Source organism: Lathyrus oleraceus, chromosome 3 (assembly GCF_024323335.1).
Source record: "Lathyrus oleraceus cultivar Zhongwan6 chromosome 3, CAAS_Psat_ZW6_1.0, whole genome shotgun sequence".
NCBI classification, from domain to species: domain Eukaryota; kingdom Viridiplantae; phylum Streptophyta; class Magnoliopsida; order Fabales; family Fabaceae; genus Lathyrus; species Lathyrus oleraceus.
The window spans coordinates 348358717-348376512 of NC_066581.1; the positions used below are offsets into that span (position 1 = coordinate 348358717).

Sequence of the window (17796 nt, forward strand, 5' to 3'; positions counted from 1 at the left end):
ATATCTCGACCATATTAACCTCCATGTTAACATCTTCAGTGATATCCAACTTTTGGAATTATAATTAAAGGCCCTCAGTGGCCTTATCTATCTGTATGAAACCATAGGCGGTTTCCTTGGTGACTATCATCAGATCGGAATCTTCAGTGATTCTCGTGTCGAAGACGTCATCGCTTTTGTCGGTGGCATCTCCCGCAGCTTTTTTAATGAAGTCATTAAGAGATTCCTAATCAAGGTATTCATAAACCTTAGGCATAACAGGTTCATGGATAAAGTCTTCCGTGACTTCAGTCATATCGAAATCATCAGTGACTTCGAGTAGGTTCACTTCCTCTGGCTCCGTATAGTGGGCGTTAGCCACTTGCAGAGGATCGGAGTCGATCTTCATCTGGCTCCGAGTTTTGTCTCCAAATTTGAGTCTCCCTTCTTGGATGGCATTCTGCACAAAATCCCTCAAAAGAAAACATTGAGATGTTTTATGACCCAGAAAACCATGGTATTTGCAAAACCCTCTTTTATTTCTTTGTTCCAAAGGAGGTACTTTAGCACCCGAGGGTACTATCATATGAGCATCCTTAACTAACAAATCGAAAATTTCGTCACACTTTGTAACGTCGAAAGTATAAGTTTTCTTAGGAAATTTATCATTCTTTTCTGGTTCAATTGGGTTTTTTCCATTCGACGGGGACAAAAACTTACATGCGTAAGGTGACCCTTGCTTCAATTCAGCAAGGTCGATTTCATTTTCGTCGAAGTCCGAAGTTCCGTTACAGGACCATTCATCATCATTGCTGAAATCGACATAGGCTACCCTTTTATTCTTATTTGCTCTAGCCTTTTCTTCCTTCAAGCATTCTAAATGTCGAATCCTATCAGCCAGTTGGGCCATATCTCTCAAATACTAGGTATCCAACTTCTTCCCAGTCGAATAGTCAAGGCCCCCAGCGGCCATTTCGACCAGTTCATGCTCTGGAACTTACGTAAAACACCTAGCTTTGAGTAATATAAATCTATTCAGATAGTCATCAATTGGCTCAGTAAACTTTCGTTTGATACTAGCCAATTCCTTCAGACTTATCTTTGTTTGTCCCATGTAAAGCTGCTCGTGGAACATTTTCTCTAGTTGATTTCAAGTATGGATGAAACGTTGTGGCAAGGTGGTAAACCACGTGAAGGAATTCTTTGTGAGAGAACTTGGGAAAAACATTATCCTAAGGTTCTCATTGTTCGAAATGTCTCCTACCTCAATTAAATATCTAGCCACATGTTCGACAGTGGATTCAGTAGTATCTCCAGAAAACTTAATGAATTTAGGGATTTTTGTTCTAGGGGATGCTTCTTCCTGTAAGATATATTTCGACAAAGGTGATGTATAATTTGGCCTTCGAAGGCCAAAGTTTACCCTATTCCGCACCATAATCCTCTCGACCATGGCTGCTAGATTATTATCTGTTGCCATATCGTCATGTCGAATCTGGCGTATGACATTATCGGTGTTTTAGTTTCTATTTACCATTACTACCCTTGGCTCCCTTTCTCTGGTGATTTGTGGTTCGATCCTAGGGGGTCCGACTCCTACTTCCTGATTCACCATCTCTGGTAGTAGTTGATTTTGTGGGACCTAGTTGATTGTAAGGTCTTCTTCGAAGGTCCCCCCTGGTTTTCCCTTATCCAATCCCTAGGAGGGTGTTGATTGGGCTGTGGTACACCCAGGAATTCAGACATTTGCACCATATACGTTGTCATTTGTTGATTCGACTGAGCCGTATTTTAAATCAGAGGATTTAATACGATGGTCAATGTTTGGGTAAGCATTTGGACCATCTCATGGTTGCTTTCGTCCATCTGTTGTCTCCATACTGTTGCAGAGTTATTAGTAAGGCTAGGTATTTGTGTCTGGTGTCTCAAACCTGAAGTTTGGTTATTTTGACCCATGATAACCCCAGATCCTTGTACTGGAGAATTTATGTTAACTACTGGCTCTGAGAAAGTCGAACTAGCATTGTGTAAACTTGCCATTACTGAAGTTGGCATTCCATATGGTTGTTCTCGACCACCAAATGGTATAGAGAAACCAGGGGGTACTGAAGGTCTGTTTGGAACATTTCCAATTGATGGGGGGGGTATGTGGAGGCCCCATAGGCCCAATGTAAGTTAAAATCGGTTCAGTATGGGAGATCGAATTGGTTGGCATCGAACTCTCCATAGATGTTACCGTTTCAGACACGTCCATTGAAGTTGTGTTCACCCCTATCAAAGAAGAAAGGGGTGATATATTGTTGGTTGATGGATTTTGAGAATTTTGGTTATCTGGCGCATTTAAATTCGCCATTCTCACAGTGGATTTCCTCATGTGTATGTGATTGTTCGTTATGGCTACTTTACCACTCCTTAATCACATACAATGATTTTTTTTTTGAAAAAGGAGAAAATTAATGAACAACCAGGAATAAAAACATTTTTTTTAAAAAAAGCGTTAGCCCCGTCCCACTTAGCGTGCCAATTTGTTTACCGTGAAAATTGGTAAACAACCGCTGATCTTCCAAATTACTAAATTTGGTTACTTACAGGATCGATCAGATTGATCCTAGAACATGTGCTAATTGTTTTAAAGTAAATTCTAGTAACTATGAACACTTCGACAGTGTCTATGGTAATGATGATTAAAACTCAGACAGTGAAAGACTAATATGAATTAAAGAGAAAGATTGTAAAAGAAATGATGATAACTAAATAGCAAAGGAAAATGTTTGAAATAAAGAAGTGTTAAGACTGTTTGATAAAAGAGAAGTACTTCTGGAAAAGTAAAGATAAATTGTATTGCTTCAAAATAACTGACAATGGTGTAAACAAACATACATTTCTTAATTTACGGTTCCTCTTCACACGGGTACTTGATAATTTTTACAGACTTTGTACACACTTTGACACACCCTGATCCTAACATTAATACCCTTTATTTATACTTAATTGAAATAATTGTTTCTAACGGCCCTTCAATCACATCGAGACAAATGGTACTTTGCATGGATGCAGGCATGAATCCAAGAACCAATGGCTAATGATATTGACAATACCATATGAGTAGGAGACATGATTATGAATCAAATCCTAAGATCTTGAAAGAACCATAAGAATGGATGCGTAGGTTTAGATGGCAAGAATCTCCTCCCCCATGGGCTAGAGTTTCAGTCAACCTCATGATCAAAAGTCTACCTCTACTAGCACATAATTTCATGCATTTGCTATTAGGGTTTCAATGAAACATCCTTCAATCAAGGCCTTTGAATGGATCAGGATACTTCACAAACAAATCTCTAATATATGAGCCTCAATTAGGGTTTTGATGGTCAAGACAATGCCCAAAGTATCCTGAAGACCCAAAACTAAGTTGTCATGGAATTAGGGTTTGAGACCCCTAAAGAGTGCCATGATGAAATCATATTGAATTCATACTTCAATAGACCATGCAATTAGGGTTTTGCCTCCTCTATACTCATATGAATGGTCAAAGCCATGCCCTTGATCTTTGATTCATACATAAACCCTAGCTTGCAATTCAAGAGCTTTGAATCTGTAGTGATCAACCTGTTGAATGAATGATGTATATGGATGAGGCATGAATGCATATAGATGATTCCTAAGACAAGGATTGAATGAAAGGATAAAAAGGGTAGGGAAAATTTTGGGGTATGACATAATGAAAGGACGATTACAAAGGCCTATAATTATCATTTAACTCATGATGATATAATGAGGGGTATAATATCATTTCAAAGGGAATGTTATGCTCGTCTTCGGTGTTATGCTTTAAATGGTTGAAAAACTGCAAAAATCAGAAACAATGACCTCCAAGGAGGCACTTGAAAGTAGATAGAGTCAAAGATCGTTGAAAAATTGCCCTTGTGGGTTTGTTAAACTACTAAAGCAGAAAAATATGGTTGGACGCGGGTGGATGCAAGTTGCAAGATCAAGGTTCAAGTAAGGTTTGAGCTTGATAAAATTTATTCAGTATATGTTGAATTTGTAAAGAGCATCAATATGGTTAACAAGTAAAATGATATCACCATAATTTTAAGTTGTTACTACAATTTATTATCTAATTTTTGTAGGAAAATTGTTGAGCAAGATATCTTAGACATATTGTAAGACATCTTGGTGCACGTACTGCTCAGTCTATGTTATAGGTTCACTTCAACATTTAGTTAGAAAATTGATTTATATCCTAGTATGATTAGAAAATTGCTTTTGGAAGAAGGTTGTTAATCCAAATTAGTTTGGAAAAAAAATTATTAAATCATAATCCATAATGGTTGAAGAAGATTTAAGTGGATGATCTAATTAAAAGATTTATATTTGATTTAATCAAATAAAATTTGACTGGATTTGCATTTAAGAAAATATTTCATTGGATATGCTTTGAAGAAATATTTAGTTCAGTTTTATTTAATACAAGATTTTGATGAAGATGATTTGGAGAAGATATTTATTGAAGATGCAATTAAAAAAATATTCCATTAAGAGATTTAATTATATATGTTTTAATTATAAGATTTGGATTTGTACTTAATAAGAAAGTTTCAAATCTCTTTTAAAGATAATTTATAGTGTGTTTCAGTTTTGGAAGAGTTTGTGTTATGAATCCTTTAATTAAGAGATTGGATCCTATTTATATCAAATAAAGACAGTATTGTACTTGTTTTAATGAAGATTCATAGTTGGTTGTATGCAGAGATGTGGAAAGCTACATGTTAAGCATAGTGTTTCAGACATCCTATCTCAGATGGTTTGCTTTGAGTGCAAGATTAATTAAAGTATGTCTCCTCCTTTTTAAGATTTTTTACTCTTCATTTATATTAGAGTTATAAGTGTGTTAGCATGTGTTTTGATTTGGAAAACATCTTTTTTAGCAAAATTGTTTTGGTGTTCTAATTTATTCAAGATTTGTATCAATCAAAGATTTCAATCTTCATTCATAATAAAGATTTGATTTATTGTGTTCATCTTTTGGTTTAAAGGAAAATATGATCTGATTCGAAAAAAGGAAGATTGAATTTGTTATGATCAAGAGATTCAGATTTATTTTAGAGGTGTTCAATCAAGATTGACAATCAACATTATTGAAGATTGATCTCATACACGTTATTTACAATATTATGTCTAACATATTGTCATTCTAAGAATATAATTTCAAAGGTGAAAATTGTTGAAGTATGCCTTAAAAATTTAAGGGATTAAGAGAAAAATATATATTTTGAGATTGAAAAAAAATAGAAATCTGTCTGGAAGCAAAAGAAGACGACATAGTCAGTGGCGTAGAGTGAGATTGGAAGTGGAGATGGCGCAACAGTGTAGAGTGAGGTGAGCAGTGGAGCTTGCGTAGGGTGAACTAAGAAGTGGATCTAGAGATTCAACATAGAGTGAGGTTGGTGGTGAATCTTATGCAACATGATGTTACTAGTGGTGAATTTGGCACAACGTGAGGTTGTTGGCGGTGCCAATGCACTAGTGCAGAGAGGAGGTTGCTGATGGCAGTGCAAGAGTGAGTCTTGGGCTGTTTGATTTATTGGAGCTCGAGTTCAATTTTCTTGCTTCGCCTATATTACGCTTCTTTATTTTGATTCATGAATTCATTTGTTAAGGAGTTGTGATTTTGGCTTGTTATGATTCTCTTAGTTTTTAGCCATTATAAATATATTTCTCTGTCATTCTTGTCTAAACAATCTTTAAAATTTTAGAGTTGAAGTTAGAGATAAAGTTTTGGGAATTCTAGTGGGAATCTTAGAGTGTGTTTGGATAAAGTATTTTAATGAGGGAAAGTAATCTTTTGAAGGAATTTAAAATTATTTGACCAAAATTCATTATTTGGATAAAATATATGAAAAATTGTTAAAATGACGTAAATTTATAAAGTACTTCATTTGCTGATGTATCCTTTAGGTGCACATCATTTAAGATTTTTGCTAGTAGCTGCATGAGCGGGTTATCAATATAATTATCTACTCATAACTTCCCAAGTAGTCATTGGATTTCTCTGGTCACTACAAGCTTAAAGACAGCAGTTTGATCCTCTAGAAGAAGATAAGTTATTATACTCTATGAGATTGTTCTTCGGAAACCTTAAGTAAAGTTTATTCTTGGAAATAATAACTTAGTTGTATTCTCTCGTAGTTCAAATTTGAGACATGTAAGCAATATTACACAAGGTGTATTGGTACATGCTTTATGTGATAATAGGATCAACTCCGTGTGTGCCTAATATGAGTACGAAGGACACTAAATAAGTTATTGTAACAGTACAAAGATCATATCAACTCCTTATCAAAAATTCAATATCATTTGGTGGTCATCAAAAATGAAATCATATAAAGACTCAACTTCTCACTCTTTTGACCATCATAGTGTACAATACTCAAACAACTTTGTGAATAAACTTTTTAGAATCAACTTGATAAGAAAATAATTAAAAAAACTTTTAAAAAAAGAAAAACTTGAGAAAAATCTCTATTGAAAGTGAATAAAGAAGCAATCATCTGAATTCATTGTATATGATTTATGTTGAAAGATTCAAACACTTTCATTTGTACTTAGATTTGTATACATCCTATATTAAATAATATTTGTAAAAACATTGTCATTTATTCATTTATATTAGTGTACTTTTTAAAGGGTTAATTGTTATCTAAATTTTTAGAGACGACAAAGAGATCTAGTTGGGATTAGCTCTTTGTGATTGAAATCTAAGACATATGTCGGTTGGACCAAAAAATATTTAAGTGATGTTTTATTGTAATAAAACATCTCTCAATGTGAAGGGACAAGATGTATCTCCGAGTTAAGGGGGTGAACCTAGATAAATTTTATGTAATTAATCGATTTTTCCTTATCTCTTTATCATTCAACACTTGTGGTTGAGTTTGAAACAACCCGAAAAGTTTAAATCAGTCAATACTGTTTGTGAATATAAACGGGGGTTAAATAGACATTTCCCTTTTAAAAATATTTTTTAAAATAGAGTTGAGTGCAAAAGAATATATTTGAAAAGTATTTTTAGAAATTAAGCAATTGGACAATTGTGCAGTGAAATTCTAAAGAATGTAAAACAATGATGAATTAACTAATATCAATAGAAGAGCAAATCTATTTAGATTCAAATTAAAATTTTTAAATATAATTGGATTAACTGAATAAATATTCTAATATTAAAATTATTTAGTATAATTAGCATAAAGATAAATTTAGAGGTTTAGACCTCAATTGACCTACACTTAAAAGATAAATATCTATGATCAAGAAAAGAACTTAAAATATACAAACTACTAAAATTAATAAATCTACCATGCAAGTTCTAAAGAATAAATAAAGAGAAAGAGTTAGAGAGATAACACTTTGAATTTATATTGGTTCAATGTCTTCATTCTCGAATGACTCCTAATCTAGTCTCTGATGATAAACCATTTGAAATTTGATTGTAATCTTCTACTATGAAAATTTATAATGTCCTTATGTATAGATGATAATCAAAGACAAAATTGTGGAATACTTAAATTCAATCACTAAGTTTTAGAGTCTTACTTCTTGATTCTTCTTCAACTGCACATAACTCAAAATGTTTCTAAAATCTCCAAAATGTATGATCTTGTCACCTTCACATATCACAAGCACTCCAAGATCCCTATCATTAGAAATTTCACTCGATTCCATCAATATTACCTTATCCAAGTCTTTGAACTTATGAGAGATGGTAGAAACTCCAAATCCTCGTTGGAGAAGACTTCTTCTTTTTCTTCATAGAAAATCAGTCGCCAGAAATCTATAAACTTGATTTTCTATCTTGAATAAAATTCACAAATCATTAGCACCTCTAATGAATCCCTCACAACAAGAACTCACAATCTATCCTAGAGTTATTTAACACTCATACTTGTCAATAGTGTTTAGTGCTTGAGGTAGAACATGAAATTTTAGAAAATCTCACACAAATCAAAGTTTCTCACTCAAGAGATTGAGTCTAAAAAAAATGTTTCTTCAAGGTTTCTCTATGATATAGTCGAATGTGTGAATGAAGAACAACAAAAGTTATCAAAGGTTATTTTTAAAATTTGAGAGAGAAAAATATCATTTATGTACTAGAGATAAGACACAAACTAAGATTAAAATAGCTATTTGATTCGAGTAAAAGATAAAACTAATTATTTGAATCATGTGTGTGAGAGAGAGAAAATATTTTAAGATTTTGCATGATTCAAATCATGTATGTGAAAACTTCTTAATTCGAGTCACAAACTTATTAATTCGAATCAATATTGCATTGACTTAGTCATTTATGCACACAAAAGTCATTTTTTAAAGAGATATGAAACATTACTTATTGTGAGAGACTCAAATACTAAAATACTAAATATAACGACAAATAACGAAACAATCTCGAAGAAATAGGGATACTTTATAAACAATTTCGAATACAATTCAACCCACTTTCCATTTCTTGTATTTTCTTCACCTTCTTCCGCAACAAGTACAAATGATATGGATTCCTTCATATTGGACTATGTCCCAACGACCTTTCATTTCAATTTTGGGCTAACTCTGACTAGGTTCATTTGAGTTTACCCGTTTTCTGCTTGCCGTTGAAAAATATTTACCAGGTAAAATGCATTATCTTAAAACCTCTTGCAGCTTTCTCAATGTTCTAGCCAATGTTTTTGTCAAACTGTTTGGCAACGACAACATCAACCCAAATGGTACACATATCTTTGAAAATTGTTGCTTCCAAATGAATCTTAGGCAAGGGTTTTAAAAGTTAAAAGTCATAAACTAAATAAGTTTATAATAATCCAACCTAATAAATAAACCTATTAACATGAATGAGAAAAAAATATATAAGATGTAGATAAGATATCAATATCAATGACAATGATATCTTTCTCCATTCATCATTTACTTAGCCGCCAAGAATACCATAGACTTACATAATTTATAGTGACTATTCAAATCCACGCAATCAAATTTGACTTACCCTCCAAAGTTGGAAAAAGATTGTGATTCTCATGTGAATGATAGATTATTCAAATGGTCCTTGCTATAAGTAACACATAAATTCTTTTTTACTAAACTATTTTTCATATTTCTTTTTAATAATATTTTGCATCTAAGATAGGTTCTAGGACATTTCTTATCATGCTTCACTTAGGACAAAATCTTATGAATAATAAATAACCATTGAACAGAAGCATAGTATTCACAAACTATACATGTCATGTCTCTCAAACTTCTATTGGTGTTGTTTTTTCTTGTTACATTTGTAGCAAGTAAAGATGTTAGTTTCATCTATAACAATGGATTCCAATCATCTCATTTGTATCTTGATGGTATTGCTGAGTTAACCTCTAATGGCATACTAAGACTCACCAATGATACCAAACAAGAAAAAGCACATGCTTTTTATCCAAATCCTATAGTTTTCAAAAACACTTCCAATGGAAGTGTTTCTTCTTTCTCAACCACTTTTGTGTTTGCCATAAGACCTCAGTATGCAACTCTTAGTGGTCATGGAATTGTTTTTGTTGTTTCTCCAACAAAAGGGTTGCCAAATTCACTACCAAGTCAGTACCTTGGTCTCTTTAGCAAATCCAACAATGGAAACAGTGGCAACCATGTTTTTGGGGTGGAACTTGATACTATTCAAAGCAGTGAGTTTAATGATATCAATGATAACCATGTTGGTATTGATATCAATGATTTGAAATCAGTTAGTTCAGCTCCTGCAGGATATTATGATAGTAATGGTCAAAGGAAGAATTTGACTCTTTTCAGTGGCTATCCTATGCAGGTTTGGATTGAATATGATGGTGAGAAGAAGAAGATTGATGTTACTTTAGCTCCTATTGATGTTGTTAAACCAAAACAACCTTTGTTGTCATTTGCCAAAGATCTTTCTCCAATTCTTAACAATAGTATGTATGTTGGATTTTCATCAGCTACTGGATCAGTTATTACTTCTCATTATATTCTTGGTTGGAGTTTTAAGGTTAATGGTCAAGCTCAAAACCTTGTGATTTCAGAACTTCCTAAGCTACCAAGATTTGGTGAGAAAAAAGAATCCAGATTTTTAACTGTTGGGTTACCTTTGCTTTTGCTATGTTTGGTTTTCATGATAACTTTAGGGGTTATTTATTATATAAAAAGGAAGAAGAAATTTGCTGAGTTGCTTGAAGATTGGGAACATGAGTATGGCCCACATAGATTTAAGTTCAAAGATCTATACTTTGCCACAAAGGGTTTCAGGGAAAAGGGGCTATTGGGAGTTGGTGGATTTGGTAGAGTCTACAAAGGTGTGATGCCAGGTTCCAAACTTGAGGTTGCTGTGAAGAGGGTGTCTCATGAATCAAGACAAGGAATGAGAGAATTCGTGTCGGAAATTGTTAGTATCGGTCGTCTTCGTCACAGGAATCTTGTTCCGCTTCTCGGCTATTGCAGACGAAAAGGCGAGTTACTTCTTGTCTATGATTACATGTCTAATGGAAGCTTAGACAACTATCTGTACAACCAACCAAGAGTGAGGTTGAATTGGAGTCAAAGATTTAGAATAATCAAAGGGGTTGCTTCGGGTTTGTTTTATCTACACGAAGGATGGGAGCAAGTTGTGATTCATAGAGACATAAAAGCTAGTAATGTGTTATTAGATGGTGAACTGAATGGTAGATTGGGAGATTTTGGTCTTGCAAGGTTGTATGATCATGGTGCTGATCCTCACACAACTCATTTGGTTGGAACTGTAGGGTATCTTGCTCCTGAGCATACTAGAACAGGTAAAGCAACTAAATTTTCTGATGTGTTTGCTTTTGGTGCATTTCTTCTTGAAGTTGTTTGTGGCAGGAGGCCTATAGATCATGTAGGAGAAAATGAGAGTGTAATTCTTGTTGATTATGTGTTTGAGTGTTGGAAAAGAGGTGATATTCTTGAGGCAAAAGATGTAAATTTGGGAATATATTATGTGTCTCAAGAGGTTGAGTTGGTGCTAAAACTTGGCTTGTTATGTTCACATTCAGAGCCTGAGGCTAGACCAAGTATGAGACAAGTTGTGCAGTATTTGGAGATGGATATACCTTTGCCTGATTTGTCTTTGCTTAGTTTATCTTCTTCTGGATTAACATTTGGGTACCAAGAACATTTTGAGGATTTTCCAATGTCTTATCCATCTTCTATGGACAAGACAATGTCGCATACTTCTATGTCTATTGCTGAATCACATCTCTCCGGTGGTCGTTGACTTTCAAGATGACATGAAATGGTTGCTTAGTTTGGTAAAATGGATAAAAAGAGAGTTTGTTATCTCAAAATGTAAAATCAAGTTTTGAGTAAATAGTGTAATAAATTGCTACTTATTCCATAAAGAATTCATATGATACTTCACCATAGTTTACCACTTTAGAGTCATTATGCGCCTTAGAAATGTTATGTACATGACAATGGATTAGCATTTGTATATGCCATCATAACATTTTTAACTACAAGAAAACACCATGAACTAATTTGGCACAAAAGTAACCCTTTTTTTTCATTTTTCATTAGTCCAACCTAAACCTACAGCAGCAAGACAAGCAGAGCAGAAGACGGATCAATTTACAGAAGCCTGCATATACGAGCATCGATAACCGGACATAAATTTGCTTCTGTATTTCCTAGATAATCATCCAGAGACAGCCTGTTGTTTTTCCATAAAGAATCAGACAAGTTCCTCAGCTTCTCTCCTTCACTCTTTCTCTTTTCTTGGACATTAAGTACTTCAGCATATCCACCTATAATATTGAGCAACTAGTCAATATCAATATAGTAAACTTGTCATGAAGTCACCAGCATGCATAGAATGAGCCTTAAAAGTGAACATGGCGTATATATAATCACAGACATGGATAAGGTTATACAAAATAGAGGACGAAGAATTTGAAATTTTCCATCCATCACACAGGATCAAAATATGAATAATTATCACTAACACAGTCATCATAGATTATAAAGGATCAAAGAATCCATCATACCGCTTGCAAGAGCCACTATATCCGTTCTCTTTACCGATGGTGCAGCAGCATTAGTACCTACACAATGAAAGTTAGACTTCAATACTGAATTAAATAAATGATAGAGAAAAAGTCGAGATAGCTCCCATTGTAGAAAAAACAGTAAACTCATCTTAGTCTGTGTGGGCATGCATGAAGAAGACCCATAACAGTTAGATAATACATGGACATAAGGGAACCAAGCAGCAAAATAATATTACCTTCAGATTCAGTTTCAGCTGATGGAAACTTCAAAATCCCTGAAATTTTTCTGTAGAGACCCTGTAAATGATCGCCCCGTTACAATTATCCATTAAATTGAAACTAAAACTATAGCCAAGGAATCCGAAGAATCATGGCAATGCTAAAAAGTCAAGTGAGACATGCTAGGTTTTCATGTTACATGAGGAAGTTTTAATGTTATTGATTGAAAACACTTGTATTACAGAAGTAAATCCCTGTAACCGCATAGCCAAAGCTCCTCAGAGAAGAGACACTCCTCTTTCTTCCCAAACCATAAGGTTTCTAACTGAAAAGATAATGAATGATACCCCCTCTCTCTCCTCGCATTTATATATCTGAAACAAGTCACACAATTGAGTCCCTCTCTTCCCCTCTCCACGTCGCATTCCTTCCGTCACATTCCTATGCTTTTTCCTAATAAAACTTTCCAACTGCGGGCTTGTTTCACATTTTGAGTCCTGACCAATAGTCCTTTGATACTTTTTTAATAAAGTTATTAGTTAAAAACTCAAGTACTCAACATTCAGAGAGTTCTAACCTCTTGAACCATAAGCGAACTTGATTGCTGATCAATTGCTTTACGCCTATACATAAGAGCCATACATGTTAAGACAACACCCACCTTGGGATGTTTTTCTCCTTCAATAAATAGAGAACAAATATTAGGAAAAATATGCCATGACCAGGCTCAGTGATAATGCAATACGAATTTGTAAATTGAGTTCCGGTAACAGCAACAGATCAAAAGAATAGACAAGTCACCATAGATCTCTTCTGCCTTAGTTAATGCCTTTGTCAAATGCTCCTCTGCATTACGATAGTTACTAAAACAGAAGTTATTACATGTTAGTGATATAATACGAAGACGACATTAAAATTAAAAAGGAAAACCATACAAAAAACATTAAGCCTACCCCATATGTGATTCAAGCTGTCCTAAAGCACACATGGCCCCCATCATTAAACCCTCCATGTTCATGTTACCACCTCCTAAGTATACATTGCCACTCTCTTTAAGATCAGCGACTCCTTCTATAACATTCTGGTAAATCTCTTTTGCCATCGAGTAGTTCTGCCTTGTTTGTTGGAACTCCGCATACGATAGAGCAGCAGTGCCTACATAACAAAACATCAATCCAGGGTCAAAGAATGACTGATTCAGTACCACAGAAAGAAAGAGAGAGAGAGATACCTTCGCATAGCTTGGTGCGTAGAGATTTGTCAAAGTAAGGTTCAGCTGCAACAAAACATAATAAACACTCATCATAAATCAGAAATAAATTGAGAATAAATATACCACTAGAATTCAGCACTACCTGATTTAATATCTCCCTTGACAAGTTCAATAAGCCCTTTTAGCGCTCTAGCACGAACATTTAGAGCTTCAAAATCTTCTGTTTTCTCGTTTTCCACGAGCTCTATACATTTATCAGCCACCGCAGATGCCTTATCATCCTATGTACGGAAAAAAAAACCTAATCTAAATAAACACCATGATCTGTAAAACAACAACCGAATAATTTACATCTACTAACATATATCAACCTGTTCCAACTCTAGATGAAGCCCAGCCTGAGCTTCAAACGCAGCAACTACAACAAGAAATCAAAATACAACTTAAAAATCACTAGAAAAAAATTTCATTTAAAACAAAACCCAAGCAAATGCAGTAAAGAACATAAGCGGTTCAAAAGTATCTACCTCTAATACCCAAGTAAGAATTAGTCAATTCTTGAACGCCGTCGAGCTGTTCAATTGCATCAACATAATCTCCTCTAAGAAAAGTTAAAGAAAAACATAGCTCAGATGAGTTTACAGTTACACAAACCAACCACAAAAATGTAGCTCTAAAATGAGAATTGATAATCCAATAGAACCAAAATGATCATAAAGAAGAACCTTTCAGAAAACAATGTAGACATAGCAAGCAAAGCAATTCCTTTGGAATTCTCGTGCTTTGGATCATTTCCTTCCGTTAACTCAGTTGTAAGACAGTGCTTCAACACCAAATAACCCATACCGTATGATCCAACTAATCACACAAAAATAAACAAACCCAAAATCAAAAACCACAAAGATGATAACTTTGAACAAATGGGTCATCGAAGAACCGAATTTTCTGATGGAAAAAATGCATTTTTTTTCTCACCTGATTTTTCAGACCTAGCTTGTCTCAAAGCGTATGCACTCATCCGAACAACATCATCGATAGCTAAGCTTTTATCCAACGCCAAGCCAGTATTGAATGACCTGAATGAAATGGGAGAGGGTTTTGTAGTGAGAGAAACAAGAGCTTTGGGAGAGATTCTTGATGAAATTTTTGATGCTATGCGAAACATGGTTGCTTGAAGGAGTGTTGATTTTGAGGGAAGAAATGACAATTTGGAAATGAAATGAAGAGTAGGCCTATAATACAATTGAGATGGGGTTTGAGTGAAAACTTAGAGCACGAGTTTGTTGCCCTAGTTCACGATGGATTCAAATAAGTTTGTTACCTTGTTTAGCTACCATTTGTGACAAATTCTTAAGTTAGAGCAAGTGTGTCATATGGTAAAGCAAAGACAATTCATTTATGTAAAAAATAAACAAATTTAGTCCACTAATCATTCATTGTAATCCATAATAAATCATTTGTACATATTATCTAAATAAATTTTTATCTTTAATGAAATTCCATCAAAACAGTTCATGCTTTCAAGTATTTTAAAGATGTTTGTTTTAAGGTCAATCATGAGTCGAATAATATAGAAGAGTTTAATATATTTTGCTGAATTAAATTTCCTCCTTTTTCGTCAGATAAAACTGGTCCATCATCCTTCAATTTTTAAATGGTTATGGTAGTTGTATACGTGGTATTTGTAGTCGTGGTTATGGGGATAATTATATTCATTGTCAAGTATGGAAGAAATATGAACATGAAGCTTCAATTTATCACAAGTTCAAGATAGATTATATTAGATCCATTCCTCAAGATGATTTCCAAGTTTACTCTAATATTACCACTCCCAAGTCATATCAGAGTGGTTCTTTGTTAAGAGCTCCAATTCTACAGGCATATTCAACACCTATATGCCTTGGTCTTCCTCTGTTGAGAATTCTTTATACCTCAACGTCAATGTTCCATATCCTTCCATGTTTCACCTTACAATGGTGCCTCTTGTGATGCCTCACATGGCACATATACCTTCCTTGTAATTGTAGTCTAATCACATGACCTTTTCACCAAGACCTCGAGCTCTTTATCTCAATTCTCAACTCTAATTGTAGATTCACCTACTAGCTGGTACCCTGACTCGGGTGCCTTTTATCATGTCACCGCCATTCATCTCAACATTCATGAGTAATCTCCTTTTAGAGGTATAGGTCAAATCTTCATTGGAAAAGCCTAAAGTTTGTTTGTCTCTTCTATAGGCTCCCTTACTTTTTGCTCGTCGCTCAATCCTACCCTTACACACATCATACTTCATGTATTTGAAGGAAAATTACCAACAATACGCAACATATAAACAAATGTTTTCCTTTGGTGAATCCTTACGAATGATCATGATCAGTAATTGAATGATTACTTCTTATAGTAATGAATGCTTGAAGCTTAGTTTAGAAAGTGATCACGAGCACTGCATGAACGACATCACCTCTACTCATACCACGCGAAAATAATAGCTTAGAGAGAGAGTGTGGCTTTAGGTTTCATAAAAATAGAATTCTCAAACCAAATTTGGTCAAACAAATTTTAATTCTAACACAAAGTTTCTATTTATATAACCACTTGTATGGGTTATAAACTGAACAAACCCAATTAACCACAACATTCTTTATGATGTGCTGTAATTTACATAAATACATTATACTTTACGGTGTTGTGTATTACATTTAAGTACAATATATCTTATAGTGTTTTGTATTGCACTTAAGTACATTGTATGTTATAGTGTCTCACGTTTCTCTAATTAAAAGCTAGTACATTATAAGACAACGTCAATAAATAACCTTCGATTATTTATTTTATCTATCATCAATGTGTTCTAATGTATGTGTGTGTCCTTGTATGTTCTCATAACATTGACATTTATATTAAATCACATATTTAATATAATAAATAGTGAGCGGTATCTAGCAACCCGACATTGTTATCCAAGTGACAAAAATGTCATGTGATCTACGAAATGTTTTCCTGATAATTTTTACGTGTATAATTCGAAGGAGAATAGCGATCCAAAACGCAACGGAATTTAAAATTTTCTCCTTTAGTGATCCTTACGAATGGGCATGATCAATGATAGAATTGTTACCTTTTGTGACGATTGAAACCTTTGATGCAAATCTACGGAGCGATCACGAACGTTGAACGATGACAACGCCTCTACTCAGTCCACACGAACGGATTCCTTCAATCTCAGTGCTAGCTGCTACGAATGAAGGCTTTGAGTGAGAGAGGGAGAAACTAAATTGCAACTTTTTTAATGCTTCTGCACAAGGGTTCTATTTATAAAACCACTTGTGTGGGCTATAAGCTAAAAGTTCACTTAAGTGTATGTGGCCAATTTCTTATAATATGCCAAAATCACTTAAGCGCGTGGTACCTTACCATATTTCGTATTCTACTTAAGTACACCGTACCTTACGATGTTCTATAATTCACTTAAGTGCACTGTACCTTACGATGTTCCTTAGTTACTCTATCTCTCATCAATCCGTCCTTTTGTGTGTGACCCTGTAGGTTTTTGCGGCATTGGCAATTATATTAAATCACGTATTTAACATAATAAACAATGAGCGGTATCTAGAAACACATCATTGCTACCCAAGACACGAAAATGTCATGTGATCTGACAAATCCTTTTGTGATAATATTTATATGTACAATTACCCTTTTGCCCTTATGTCTATATTGAACACAAGGCATAGACCGTGTCATCCTTGTCCAGTTCAATATTGGGCCCATAGACATTTATCCTGTTACGCAAGATGGGTAAATTTCATCTAGGTCACTCATGTCCCTTAGCATGCTTCGTGGAGTATCCATCAACTGTCTTTATGGTCATCCAGTTACGGACAACGTTTGATCAGCAATAAGGCACTCGACTCTACATCTAGGGTCCATAGTGGTTTCAGGTCGAAGGGTGGTATACACCATTATCACCATGAGAATAACTTATGACACTTTACATAACATTCTATATAGTATTCTCATAGCGGGTCAATCCAGTATAAATATTACTCTTAATATTCATACCTATGTTTAAGACTTGATAACTCCTTATCCATGATCCATGAGATGTGATCATCAGTCTATATATATAATAGTCTTAATGCTTTAATGTTATCCCACTTCACAATAAAGCTCGACTACGGATACTTTAAGAATAATGTCCTTATGTTTAATGTGATCTCATGATTAAGTCACACTTGATACATTAAACGGACTAGCTATTCTAGGGACTTCATTAAACAAACATAATAAAGAAAAAGCCTTTTATTATTAATAAATAAT

At 34.3% G+C, this 17796-nt stretch overlaps 3 protein-coding genes across 3 annotated transcripts; 1 reads left to right on the top strand and 2 right to left on the bottom strand.

Annotated features, from left to right (window-relative positions):
* Positions 1-226: 226 nt before the first annotated feature.
* On the bottom strand, positions 227-889 carry LOC127131233 (uncharacterized). Its single transcript, XM_051060163.1, has one exon. It carries the CDS (start codon positions 887-889, stop codon positions 227-229), a length of 663 nt encoding a protein of 220 aa, XP_050916120.1.
* Positions 890-9122: 8233 nt separating this feature from the next.
* On the top strand, positions 9123-11420 carry LOC127127600 (L-type lectin-domain containing receptor kinase IV.1). Its single transcript, XM_051056850.1, has one exon. The coding sequence runs from the start codon at positions 9260-9262 to the stop codon at positions 11270-11272; it is 2013 nt and encodes a 670-aa protein (XP_050912807.1). The 5' UTR covers positions 9123-9259; the 3' UTR covers positions 11273-11420.
* On the bottom strand, positions 11366-14857 carry LOC127127601 (uncharacterized). Its single transcript, XM_051056851.1, has 12 exons — positions 14452-14857; positions 14202-14334; positions 14004-14077; positions 13848-13894; positions 13619-13757; positions 13495-13539; positions 13217-13418; positions 13065-13126; positions 12841-12941; positions 12281-12341; positions 12042-12098; positions 11366-11801 (listed from the first exon to the last, which is right to left on the bottom strand). Exons 1-12 carry the CDS (start codon positions 14639-14641, stop codon positions 11626-11628), a joined length of 1287 nt encoding a protein of 428 aa, XP_050912808.1. The 5' UTR covers positions 14642-14857; the 3' UTR covers positions 11366-11625.
* Between the last annotated feature and the right edge of the window lie 2939 nt (positions 14858-17796).